General features: G+C 40.2%; 1 protein-coding gene across 1 annotated transcript in view; it reads left to right on the forward strand.

The window, feature by feature from the left end:
- The first annotated feature begins 640 nt into the window (after positions 1-640).
- The window catches only part of myo15ab (myosin XVAb), a 73,215-nt gene continuing 59,477 nt past the window's right edge, over positions 641-14,378 (forward strand). Inside the window, exons 1-8 of the mRNA XM_008404861.3 lie at positions 641-2,213; positions 4,665-4,776; positions 6,236-6,352; positions 6,446-8,800; positions 9,396-11,909; positions 12,005-12,124; positions 12,248-12,565; positions 12,742-12,939. Coding sequence (XP_008403083.2) covers positions 6,503-8,800; positions 9,396-11,909; positions 12,005-12,124; positions 12,248-12,565; positions 12,742-12,939 — 5,448 coding nt within the window. The 5' untranslated portion in view covers positions 641-2,213; positions 4,665-4,776; positions 6,236-6,352; positions 6,446-6,502. The remainder of the gene's footprint in view (positions 2,214-4,664; positions 4,777-6,235; positions 6,353-6,445; positions 8,801-9,395; positions 11,910-12,004; positions 12,125-12,247; positions 12,566-12,741; positions 12,940-14,378) is intronic.

A 14,378-nucleotide genomic window follows, 5' to 3' on the forward strand; every position in this document is an offset into this window, starting at 1 on the left:
AATTAGTTTTGTCATGTAAGTAACTGCTGGAAGCCACAGACATGCATCGGAGTGGTGTTTTCATCAACATGCAGCCATGTGAAGGTTGCTTTCAACCTCATGGCAGGGTATGGTGATAGAAATAATAAGATTAGCATTCAGAATTAGGAAAAGCGGTATTGAGATTCAGTGATTGTGAATCTCTGCACATTATGGAATGGAAGTAAATTAATAAGTTGATAAATTTGCTGAAATTGCAATAAAATGAGATGTGATATGAATAATATATGTAAATATAAAATTGAGCAAAAATGAAGTTGATATACAATCAAATATGAGCTAAGAACAAATCATAGATTTGGTCATATTGGGTTAACTAGGTTCAATTAACATGAGACAGCTAATTATGTGCATTGTAGAGAACTAGAAAAGGGTAAAGCACGTATTCTTAGAATGTACTAAATATGGATAGAAGAGGAACATTTTATAAAATATTGCTATAATATTTCACAATGCTTAAATAACAAACATTAACATTGAAAATGTTTTTCTTACTTTATTTAGATGTTGTTTTATATTCTTGTTGTTTTTTTTAATTTGTAATAAATTACAAAATTCAATAAATTATTATCTATCTATCTATCTATCTATCTATCTATCTATCTATCTATCTATCTATCTATCTATCTATCTATCTATCTATCTATCTATCTATCTATCTATCTATCTATCTATCTATCTATCTATCTATCTATCTATCTATCTATCTATCTATATATGAGCTTATGTCCTTGTAGGTTGTCAGTGACTCTTTGCTGGATAACTGTCAAATCAGCAGCGTTGTGTAGGCCACAGCGAGGAACTTCTTTCTTCAAAATCTTTTTTTTAAACTTGGTCTCCTGTAGCCTTTAGATTTTCACAGGATAAGACATTCTACCACACTGCAATGATAGTCAAATATTGAGATGCTCCTATTATATGGAGCAAGTGTATCACTTTAAAATCCATGCCTACAGGTGCTCTGACATGCAAACCTATATTTAGTCAGATAAATGTATATTTTTATGTGTGCTCAGTGAAGACATTGCAGGATTACATTTTTTAAAAAGAGCTCAGATCTGACAGCTGCCTGCCCTGACCAAGACTGTTGAAGTTGTTTGTCTGCCAACTGCAACAGGAAGCCAAACATCTCCTGCAGTCTGCATTAGTTCCTACAAATGATCGGATCTATAGTGTGTAAGTCACTGTTGCAGAAACAGCTCTAAAAATAGCACGAACGTAGCTAAAGGTGTGTTGCATGTTTTTCTAAAACCAGTCAGGTCCGAGCGTTGCGGCTTGGGCCCAGCAGGTATGATATCAAAGCCAAGAAGTGTTTTGATTCTGGCGGCCAGCTGGTGATGCCGGGAGACGGCAAGGTCGTCTGGGTTACGGATTGAATGCAGCAGTTTGTGGCGCTGTCTTCACCTTTATTTGTTTGTTGTCAGGCGGGTCCATCTGGCGGGCGACAGAAGGATTGCTCATGTAGAAACCCTTTTTTAAATTAGTTGTAACGCTCGCCTTTATCTGCTGTGCTACGTCCCCCTTGAGCCATTTCATGACACACTTTCCTGCTGTGTTCAGTCCGGATGAGAGGAAATGTTTGCAGAAATGCTACAACTAAGGCAGGTTACTGCAAGGAAAACAAACTTTTTTTCCTCCCTCCTTATGTCGAGCTGTGTTTTAAATTATTTTGTTGTCACATTTTACTTGTTGTCTTCCCTTCAATACAGCGCATACGTGTGTGTGTGTGTGTGTGTGTGTGTGTGTGTGTGTGTGTGTGTGTGTGTGTGTGTGTGTGTGCGTGCGTGTGCGTGTGTGTGTGTGTGCGCGTGTGTGTGTGCGTGTGTGTGTGTGTGTGTGCCGCTGTGTTTATGAGCGGTACTGCCCACCCACGGAGCTCATCAGCTCTCACCGGAGTGCGTGGAACTCAAGCCCCCGGCCAGGCCGTCGAAGAATAACCGTCGTTAAATATTCATCCTCGGTTCCCAGTGCCACACGTCTCCTCCCCGCAGCCCGACCCCTGCTGCTTTCAGCTCATGCCAGAGGAGCCGAAAAGGAATTGGGACCGTGTTGGCAATTAGGGTTAAGAAAATATAAAAGGAACTTTTTTTTTTCTTAATTCTTCTTTTAACCTATTGTCTAAGAGGATGGAGAAACGTGACTACGGAGCACCGGTGACGTCAGGACTTCCAGAGGTAGGTGTTGGGGAGCATGGATCGCACTACAACCTACACACAAGCATGCGCAGTCTACAGATGGTCTACATACTCTAATAACATTCTGTCCTGCAAAATTAATGTTTAGAACAAGAAAGAAAAAAAAAACAATGTCATTTCACCATAAATCAGCCACATCAGCTCCTTGCAAAAAGAATCAGAAGAGTTGTCCAATACTCAACTCAACTGCAACTGCAGTTTTTCGATGTAAATGTAAATAAAAAAATATTGAAAAAGTATTGCTGGTCTTCTTAATCATATGGTCCACACACTACTGCAATTTGACTAAAATATTGACACACTTACTGCAAGATAAATATGCATGAATTAAAGATGATGAGCAAATAAGCACGTTTACTTTTGCATGATCTAAAAAATTTGAAAAGAAAATGCAGAGAGGGAAGCATTTAAAAACTCCCAGTTAAAACTGAAGTTCTTTTGACTAATTATGTTGTGTTCTAACTTGTGTTAGAACTTGTGTTCTAACACAAGTTAGAACACAAGTTCTAACTTGTGTCTGGTTCCCAGACACAAGTTAGAACTTGTGTCTGGGAACCATTATGGTTGGTTTGAAACCAACCAACCATTATGTGTTTCAGTTCCAAATTGGAAGCTGGTGGGATTTGATAATTGATAAGTTGAGTGACCATGCTAGCTATGTGCTGTCCTATTGGACTTTAGACGTCAGCAACATGGAATCATGGTAAGAGGATGTATTGTGCGATTTATGTAAGATTTAATGTGATGCAATGATTCAAAATATACTGAACTGTGTTTTGTATTAGCTGTAAACAACATCAGCGTACAAGGAATTCTTATAAAATTCTGAAGTCTGACTTATTTGGAATTCTGACATGATTGTGCCTGTCTGGTAATTACGCTAATCAAAAGTTGTTTTTTTGTTTTTTTTTACATGTATTTCACATAACTTATGATAATAACAAAGTCCAAGTTTTGAAAGCATGGTAAAAATTCACAAGGCAAGCATGATGATATGGCACTCATTAAAAAAGTTTGAGAACCACCAACCTACTCTCACCAACAACAAATTAAGAAGGTTGCAGGAGTTGAACTGCTCCACTAGATAGCAGCAGATTGCTGTGTGTGTGTGCGTGTGCGTGGGTGTGTGTGTGTGTGAGTATCTCAGTTTGTGAGTTAACTGCCAGAGATGATCTCTTATTTCTCCCCAGGATCTGAATGCTTTTGATGAGAATCATCATGTTCACCTTTGTTGTAAATCTGCTGTGTTCTCTCAGGCGTGTATCTTGGTGTCTCTATGCTGTTTCTTCTTTACAAATTCTATCTAAACTTGGAGGACCACCTGCCAACACCAATTGCTTTGGGAAACTGGCTACCTACATTTCATCAGGTCTTTTCATTTTCTTGATCACCACGTGAGCCGCTAGACACAAAACTGTGGGGAAAGGAATAAATATTCTTGTGTAACATTAAGTCTTTTGGATGTCTTTGTGAAGTCTTGTGCACGCATGTATAGACATTGACGTGTGCTGTATGCTGGTTGGTAATAATTAGATACACTTACAATCTACAAGATCTGGATCTAGCAACCTAACACCTGTACCCTGTAGATGGACAGAACCGGCAATCTGACCCCTTCCCTCGGGAAGAAGGATAATTTGGTTGATGGCACTAATAATCACAGCCCTGTTACCGATCCTTCCCTGCCTGGAGCTTTGTGTGTTTGAGAGTCATTCTACTGTCACTGATACCTTAGAGGGAAGACGTCATATCTTTAACAAGTGTTGCCCCATTTCGTACTTTAACATATGTCAAAGTATGCTAGCAGTGTCTATATGGCTTATTTCAATTTAGTTTAAACAGAAAGCATAAAAATATTGGGCGGGGGGTGTTAGTGATAATATGGGGAATAAAAAACTTAACAGATTCAACAGCAGATGTGTGCAGGTGTTCACACACAAATTCTGTCATGCTAATAAATGAAGTCTGAGAGGGTTAATTACTCAGCATTTGTACATTTTACAGTATCTTCACTGCTAATCAAGCTTATCTTCTGCATCCCAGAAGATTAGCCAATCATGCTTTTCTTCTGTTCCTCTCCGGACGTTTTGTATTATTTATGCCCCGCCCCCTCAGCCGCTCAGCAATCTCAAGTTTCACCTGTAGAGCCAGATGACAAATTAAGGCTCCTTCCATGACCTGGGACAAGGAAGTGTCTACACAGACGCACACACCTTCACATAAGTACACACATACAACTCATTTGCCCATTTCTCTTACATGCACACTCCCTTGAGGTCACCTACTGTGCACAGGATGCAGTGTTGAGTAACGGAATGTGTTATGCTTATCACTGGAGGACATAATAAAATCAGAGGACAAGCACATTGCAACCTGAAGTTATTATTTATTTATTTATTTTTTTACTTTTTTCTTTCTTGATTATTGAAGAAGATACCTGTGATCAGACACGCTGTGTTTGAAGATTTCAGACCCCGACCACAACAAAGGCAGGTCTTCTTTATGACCAAAAGGGAGGAGCCAATAATGGAAAACTGTCCAGGTGAATGAAATTGTCAACACTGTCTTAAGAACTTAGTTTGGCTACGCATCTCTTGGAAAACAACTGAACCACTGAGGGGGTAAAGCCTTTTCTATGTTTTATGATGTTGTGTTCAGGTTTTGCATTTAGTGAAAGGCAATTGAAAATCAGTAGACAAGACTATTTTCTATTTAAATCTACAGCTAGATTAAGCTTAAGCTGTGCACTCTGATAGGCATTGGTTTAAGATCTTAGTTGTATGCAGTATTATTCAAAAATATTGTGCAATTTTCTCTTAATACTAAGTTTCCAGTATTAGTACAAAAATAATATAGAAACATCAGCGATAGTACAGAAATATCAGTGATGTTTCTGTACTATTTCGACATGGCCTTGACTAATATTTCTCCAGGTCTTTCTCCAGGCTTTCTAAAGGTCTAACTGAGTTGTAATTTGGACATTGGTGGGATTTTTTCACTTAGATTCATCCACATTTTTATGTTTAGTCATGACAGTATATTGTGAAGATGTCCTTAAAAGCAAGGATAGTGGATAAGCGGAAGAGAAAAATTACGGTCATAGATTAACAGTTTCTGAAAGTCAAGTTTTGGAAAAAAAACAACAAATAAACAAATCCTGATACAGTATTTATTTTGTTGAGCAGATATTGAGAAAATAATGTAGCCTGCTGTCTGGACAGTGTTAAATGGTTTAAAAAGTTATTCGTTATATTTAATGGAACATGGATGGGGTTTAAATAGCAGACTAAACAAAGCTTCACATGCTCTTTATTTAAGCAAAATTGGGATGTAAACCTTTGGATAAACATTTGCAATGCAGCTTTCTGGGCTAAATAAAGACAAGGACTGACCAAGTTTAGATAGTCAAAAATAAGGTGGAAGGACCTGAAAGGCAAATGTCGTAGCTGATTGTCTACTGAACTCAGTGTTTTCAGCTAAAACCTCTTTTGGAATCACCTGGAGATAAAATAATATATTGTGTCCTTGTAAGCTTTGTTGTCTTTGATATATTTTTAAAACAATTAACTTTATAAGAGAGAACATTTAAATTATTTGACAGAGATAAAAAAATCTTCTTATCGTCTATTGCTGGACAGAAAATCTATTGATTCCAAAAACCCTTTCAGATGTTCATCGTCAAGTGGTGACTAGTCTCGAGGAGGACCACTCTAAAAAAAATTAACACATCTTAAGAGAAACGTTAAAAAAAAAGAGAAGGAGAAATTGAGGTTTTTGTACGATATTTTATTTCTTTGTCCAATTCAGTTTTATTCAGATACCTGTATGGAGATTTTAGTCCTTATGGTAATGAACTCTCAGACCTAAAGAAATTTAAAGCGAAGTAGGGTTATTGAATGACTCCAGATTGAAAGATCTGGAGTCATCTTACTTGAAACATTGGTTCACAATTGAGCATTTTATATATTATTTTAGGAACGAGCATGTTTATATCTGTACAGAAGCCTTCATGGGGATCAGATCTCAGCAGTGTGGAGCTGCTAAGGACGGGTGGATTGCTTCCTCAAACCAGTGGTGAAGAATCATAAAGTCACATCAAAAACAATAATATTTTTAAGGTTAGTTAAAAATGTCATTGTTTTGTGCATTACTGACAATCTAACTTTACAAACATGATACAAATTTTGTTCTTTTGTGTTTTGTGTTTAAAGGTCAACAGCATTGAACTTTGTACTGGGAGCATGGTATGCTTCTAGCAAGTGGTCAAAATGCCTGGTAAGAAAGATACTAAAAAGGACACCAAGAAAGGTGGAAAACCTGAACCAGAGAAAAAAAAAGAGGATGAGAAGAAGGCAAAAGATGACAAAAAGGGAGCAAAAGATGACAAAAAGGGGGGAAAGGATGACAAGAAGAGTGGAAAAGATGATAAGAAAGGAGGAAAGAAGGGGAAAGAGGAGCCATCTAAAGGCAAAGATGAGGGGAAAAAAGGAAAAGACAAAGGAAAAGGTAAAAAAGTAGAGTCTGAGGAGGAAGAGGTGGAGATACTGAGCGATGAAGAGGAGGAAGAGTTCAGTGAAGAAGAAGATTGGGAGGATTCAGAGGACGACAAAAAGAGAAAAGGGCGAGGGGGTAAAGACAAGAAGGGTGGGAAGTCTAGACGTGGTGACGACTCTGAAGAAGATGATGAAGACTATGATGATGCAGATGAGGATGATGATGAGGAAGTGGCTCACGGTAAATCTAAAAAAAAATCTAAAGATGATCGTCACCATAAAGGAGGAAAATCAGATGCAGATGTGAAGAAGAAAAAGGGAAAGAAGAAGGAGGAACCACTGGTTCCTGTTAAAGAAGTCCCAAAGAAAGGTCTGAAGAACATGTCAAAAATGTTCATGAAGTTTTCTGGCATCAAAAGACGCAAGAGCAGTGTAAAGAAACTGAAAAGCACATCACGTTTATTCCTTGGCTTGGGAAGGAGGAAGAGCCGGCTTGCTAAGAAAAAACGACGAAAGTCTATGATGAAAAATACCTCACGGTTTATGATGAAATTTAAAAGTAGCCAAAAGAAGAAAAAGGAGAAGGAGGCCAAAGAAAAGGCAGCAGCTGATGGAGGAAAAAAGCCAACGTACATGTTACTTCGTCTTGGAGGAGGAAATTCAAATAAAAAGAAAGGGGGATTCTTCAGAGGTCTCTTTAAAAAGCAGGATGGCACAAGTGATGACTTCAAGTACAGTAGTGTCTTACTAGGCAAGGTTGCTGCGGCAACTAATTGGCTTACCAAACGGTTTCTGTCAAAAAAAATGCAAGAAAATTCCAGGCATCATGGCTTAGAAGGCCATAGAGGAAAAACACGACAATCCAGCTCCAGACGGTTTCTGCATGGTTACCAAAACAATGGTTATACTTTTGGGGAGGAAGATGATGGATATGACCAGCACTATGTAGTTGACCAGAGAGGTTACAGGTATGAAGATGGCTATGATGATTATGGAGTTGAGTCAGCACCAGGATATGCAAGATATGGTCAGTATGGATACTATGAGAATGAGATGGAAGGGGCAGACTATCAAGACCTGGGTTACTATGAGGAAGACGGACTCTATGATACAAATGTTGAATATTATGATGATGGATTTAATGATTACAATAACCTTTACTCCTCTGCTCAAGGGTATTATGACACTGAGGAAGCTGATTATTATGGGTTCCAACAACAACAGGCAATGTATAATGATGAAGCCCTGGATTACTATCCTCAAATGCATATGGGTGGTATGTATGGAGGAGAAATAGGAGGATTTCTTGATCCTCAGGCTCAGTTTTATTATGATGAAAATGATCCAGGAGCTTACTATGCAAATAGACAATTGGGTTACTCTGACATTGGGCCTCAAGGTTATTATGGAGATCCTGCTGTAACAATGGGAATGCAAGGAGGATTTCAGCCAGACTTTCAGGTTGGATATAGTGAGCCTGGAATATACCAAGACTTGAGCTCCCAACAGACTGCATTCCCACATGGAGGCCAACAGGTCTTTGAACTTGGAGCACCAGGTATGGGTAAAGTAGGGAACCAATATGTAGGTCATATGAATCAAATTGGGGATGATTTGGGAGAAATTCAGCAAGGGGACATAACATTTAGAGTTCCTAGACCGCAAGTGCGCCTGTTTGGAAAAGAGCGATTAGATGTTCCTCTGCCTCCTCCACCTACTTTGCCTCCCGATCCTGAGTTTGAAGACATGTCAGATATCCAGTATGAAGACCAGATTCTTCTTACGCCATATCAACTCGAAGACATGTCATTTCAACAGCAAATCCCAGTATCAGAACCACAACTGCCTATGTTTCCTTTTCAACAGCAACAACTACTGTCACCACAACAGATACTATCCCCACAGCAGCCAATGATGTTTCAACAAGAGAATATGTTGCCCCAAATGATGCCCACACAGATGTCATCACAACAGCAGTTGATGCCCCAGCAAATAATGCTTCCCCAGCAGCAGATGATGTCCGAGCAGTTGTTCCAACAACAACCAATATCTCCACGACTAATTTCACCACAGGTAATTGTAGTTCTTGTCTGTCATTGCTTTAGTCCAAGATGGAATGGTATATTATACCTTAGAAGATAATACTTGGAGATATTGAGGTGTTTTGACAAAGTGCTATATGTAGAACACACAGAAAGAGATTGGGGTAGAAAGTAATGTTTTTTCCAGCCAGCCTTTGCATTGACATAGTTAGGAACTGTGGTGCTTGAAGGGGGTACAATTTTTTTCTAGCAAATTCTGAAATACTTTCCTGATAGTAATGTTTAATGAAGTTCCTCCAAACTGGAAAAAATCTAAAGCAAGCAGCACAAAAAAATTGAAATTGACCATGGTGGTGCTAAGGCCAGCTGATTGATCTGATTGTAGGACATGTAGGACAATGCACTATGTAATTTTGAAGGGAGGTGCTAAACTGCACAGGCTGTTCCTTAACTAATAGACTGCTGCATTTCACATAAGCTTTATCAGCCTAATGGTAAAAAGAAAGAATATCCTTTTTTGGATTTTAACATAAACATTATTTAGCCTTTGTATGATTTTATAATATAAAATTATACACCATGAAAGCATGTAGTGTCTTTGTTTATGTCTTTCTTCACCACTGCAGATGATGACAGACCCAATGATGACACCACAGAGGCAGGGTTACAGCCTCCCAACCATCCCAACACCAACAGCCATGATCATTAAACAAGCGACCATGTCTCCTCTCCCTACACGGCGCATGCAATCTTCTCCGACTCCATCTCGTCGCTCTGTCATTATACCCTCTCCACAAATGCAAAGTTATCCTTCAGCCATGGGTTCGCCAGTCCCCACCCCTATGGTTGCAAGAAGGCAGATCCCCTCCCCACAACCTTCCATGAGAGGTGGGCTCATTAATGCTCAAAGACCTTCATCTGTTTTGTCTAGACAGATTTCACAACCTGCTTCTCCTATGGTGTCCCCAGTTCTTCATCGTAGAGGGCAGCCTCCAAAGTCACTTTCTCCTTTGGCCAGAGTATCCTCACCCCCTTATTCTCCCCGTGCCTCCGTAATTCGCCATAGTCCTCCATCCTTGGAGAGAGGGTCAATGAGGCAGCATTCGCCCCTTTCATCACCCCACATTTCCAGGAGGATGCAAAGTCCCCAGCCATCACCCACTTCTGCTCGAAGTCCGGTGGGAGGCAGAAAGATGCATGATCCACCCTCCCTTTACCCTGGTCATGCATCGCCACCTCTCTCTCCTCAGCTAAGTCGAAGGCCTTCACCCTCACCTTCTCGCCGAAGTTTATCTCCTGCAGGGCCTCGGCCAGCTCCATCCTCCCCTACTCTTTCTCGTCGTTCAACTCGGCTGCTCAGGGACCCCACGCCATTGGCCAGGCCTAGGGCATATGGAAATGTTCCTTTAGGTACCGTCAGACCCTCACCCATGGGTCTCAGAGGGCGTCCAGTGCCCCCACCCACACAAAATGTGCGCCCGTTTCGTGCTTCTTCTGTGAGAAGTAATAGATCTTCTGTACTTACCATAGACTCCTCCCTTCAATCTTCTCCTTTTCATTCCCCTCTTATGGTCCACCAAGCTCCCCTGGGGAGAAAAGAATCTGTCCGTCCTCCTCTTCGTCCTATTGCTCGAGGGCGTCCCCTTAGGGCCCGACAGTCAATTAGAAGCATGCCTCCCCCTTCCCCGCAACCCTCCCTTAAATACATGTCACGCAGTCCATCTCCACGCCTCTCTCCTCGACTAAATCGTCAGTCCATTGTGTCAGATCCCTATGCTGATCCTTATGCTGAGCCATCACCACAATTTGTTGACCCGCCTTCTCCCATGTTATCCAGGTCTTTGCAGAACCAAGATCTTAGATTACATTCACCTTCAACCCTTAGACCACAAGCACCCCAAATGGTGGGTGTGGGTCAGATGGCTCCGGAATTAATAGAATTCCAAGGTCCTTCAATGCAAAGGCCGATGTCTGTTTATGAGCAGCCTTTGCTCCCTTCATCAATGGTCTCTGGAGCTCTGCAAAACCAAGCAGTGAGGGGAGCATCCTATGTTTCTCCACTTCAGAGACCTCAGTCTCCATATACTCCATCTGTACCTTCGTCTCCATTGCTTTCTGGAGCCATGAAACATAGTCAGGCAATGAAAGGCATGACCTCTTATCAAACTCCACAGTTACAGTCACCATATGGACCAACTGTTGTTATGCCATATGATTACATCTCTGAACCTGGCCCAACACCATTACTTCAAGATGCACTGCAAAACCAAACTGGTTTCCCCCCGCATCCTTATACTGAGGTATCACAACAACTTGTTACTCCCTCATCTCCTATGTTGTCCCGTTCTTTGCAAAACCAGGCTTTTCAACCGGATGCTTTTTCAGCACTTGCACCAGAAACCGTCCAAATGGCAGGCATAGGTTTGATGGCTCCAGAATTACTAGAACCTCATGATTCTACATTGCAGAGACTGACATCACCTTATCAGCAGCCTTTGCTCCCTCCTGCACAAATGCTCTCTGGAGCTCTGCAAAACCAAGCCATAAGAGAAGCATCTTATGTTTCTCCACTTCAGAGACCACAGTCTCCATATACCCCATCTGTACCCTCATCTCCACTACTCTCTGGAGCCATGAGACATAGTCAGGCAATGAAAGGCATGACCTCTTATCAAACTCCACAGTTACAATCTCCATATGGACCGACTGTTGGTATGCCATATGATTACATCTCTGAACCTAGCACAGTACCTTTGCTTCAAGATGCACTGCAAAACCAAACTGGTTTGCATAATGTGTCTAATTTAAAATCTCCCATAATGCAACAACGGAATCCTTATGCCCCAGCTGGGCCTCAGCTCCAGAGTGCTCTGCAACAAAACCCAAATCTCCGCCAGGCTTCCTTTCAGACACCTATGCAACTCAGACGGTCCTCAGTTGTAACTCAATCACCCTCTTCACCAATGTTGGGAAGAGCTCTGCAGAACCCACAGTTGATGCAGGCATCATACCAGCTGCCAGGAAGAACCTTTATGAGCCCGTATGCAGATCCCCGTTCTTCACCATTGCTTGGCCATGCATTGCAAAACCAACAAGTCCGGAGTGCCTCATATATAATGCCTGATGGATCAGTTATCAGGGTAAATAATATGTTCAAATAAATGTCTCTTCAAAGGCAAAAGGTTATAACTTCAATTGATATCCCTTTTATTTACTCTATCTTAAACTCAAACAGGACCCTCGTCTACTTCAGAAGCCAATGTCACCTAACCTTTCTGGAGCTCTTCAAAACCAGCATCTGAGGATGGCTTCATATACTCTTCCTGATGGCACCATTATAGATTCTAGACAAAAAGTAACCAATGACCTATAGTACTTTACATTCAGTTTAACAGTAGTTAATGTATACATCTAATTTCGATAACATATTATATTTGTAATAATATTATAAATAATTATTACACTTTTTTTTGTTCAGGATCCTATTTCCCCAAACCTCAGTAGGGCTTTGAACAACCCAGCCATACGTCAAGCTTCCTACTCTCTTCCTGATGGTACCATTGTAATAGACTCCAAAACAGAAAAGACACCCAACCTTACAGCAGCACTTCAGAACCCTTACTTGAAGAGTGCTTCGTACACCCTCCCAGATGGCACTATCATCATTGATCCACGGAAACCTACCTCTCCAAACCTGTCTAATGCTCTTCAACACTCGTCATTGCGGAATGCCTCATTTACTCTACCGCAGGGGGTTCGAGACCCAAATACTCCAGTGTCACCAAATCTGGCAAAGGTTAGCTATAAATGGATATTTTTTTCTGGTTTTCTGATGTTTCTCCATATTTTTGTCCATGTGATGTTGTAGTTCGGACATACGATTTCAAAATACTGATGTTTATATTTCTCAGTAATCTACTGCTTTATTGTTGTTGTTGCAAACACTTTGACAGAAGTCATTTGTTCTTATAGGCTCTTGCTAACCAAGCCTTGAAAGCTGCTTCATACACCCTTCCAGATGGAACTATTATTGTGGACCCAAGGAAGCCAAAGAGTCCAAACTTGACAGCAGCCCTGCAAAATCCATATCTAAAAGGGGTATCCTACACGCTGCCTGATGGAACCATCATCATTGACCCAAGAAAACCAGCTGGCCCTAATCTTTCCAAAGTATGTTTTCTTTGTTCAAAATTTGACACAAGCTGTTCAAATTGTGGACTAAATTTAAACATATGGTAGAAGCTTCAGCCTGTTGAATTTATAGAGTATACATTTTATATATTGTATTGCAGAAATATTCATAACCATTGAACTTTTTCACATTTTTGTTGTACAACATTTTAATGGTAGACCATGAGAGTTTTTACAGCTGCTGGCTGGGGAAAACAAAGGCTGTTGCCACTCGGTTAGCGACAAAGAAAGCTTCTACAGCTGTGACCTATTCACTCTTGGGACAGTGGAGGCAAAAAAGGAGAAAGCAGTGGCAGTGGCTGCTGGGATAAATGAAAGGGGAAAGTAGCAGCAGCTGCCTCTCTGCTAGTGGTGGATTACATGTGTGGGGCCAAGCTTCCACTTCTTTCAGCTTTGGGTGCTTCTCTCAGGCTTCAGCTTGGCTCACTTTGGATCCAGGGCTTCTTGAAAGAAGCAACATCTTTATCCACCAGTAATAGAAGATGTATAAGTTGTGGAGATTTATTACTGTTCTTTCACTTTCATTTTTTTTTGACTGCAATTCAGTCAGCCGCTATGTTGTTTTAAAGTACTCTAGAAAAAAACGTGGTAGGATTTTGGTATAGATTAGTAAATACATGCCAATAATCCTGAAGTAAATACTATTAATTGTGATTGACAATAAGTGGCATGATTTGAAAATTGATGTGTTGTTAGGCCTGCCCAACACCTCTGCAGAAACTCAATGCAAGACAACATGAGTAATAAATGTTGAAGCAATAATAACTCCCAAACAACATGTAAAGGGCAGAAATGCATTAAGAAATAATGTTGTGTCCAATGTGTTGATCTACACTCAGAATGAACCGTACCATGGAAGCAGAACTGCCCTAACTGCTACAAAGTGTGCTTGTTACTGGTAATATAAAATGACTAGCTTAATTGTTGCAAGAAGCCATATGACTAGGCCTGTTGCAATAAGCAATAAATCAATTGATTGCATAATAAAGTAAAAGGAGCTAAATCGCTTCCATTTGCATAATTTATCGGGTTTTTTTCTTTGCTCTCTCTCTTTCTACCAAAAATTGGATGACAAAAGTCTTCTGTCTGCTGCTTTGGTCTCAAGTAGTTATCTCTTTTAAAGACAGTTTTGTTTACAGAGACTTCATAATTCATTTTATTTGTTGTCTCTGTTTTTTGCTTATTTATTATGGATATTTAGAATGTCTTGCAGTTCCAGTATTAAAGTTTATTGATCTTTGAGAATGTCAATGAGTATGACATTATCATTATATTACTTGAAAATGGTCTGAAAACAAAATTATCATTCATCGGAATAACATTTGGGACAATTTATCATCCAGCAAAATTTGTTATTGTGACAGGCCTATGTTGTACATCACAAAGAATGTGTAAAGACAAACTCTCCCCATATTTTT

This window comes from Poecilia reticulata, chromosome 1, assembly GCF_904066995.2.
Source record: "Poecilia reticulata chromosome 1, P_reticulata-male-v2, whole genome shotgun sequence".
Taxonomy (NCBI): domain Eukaryota; kingdom Metazoa; phylum Chordata; class Actinopteri; order Cyprinodontiformes; family Poeciliidae; genus Poecilia; species Poecilia reticulata.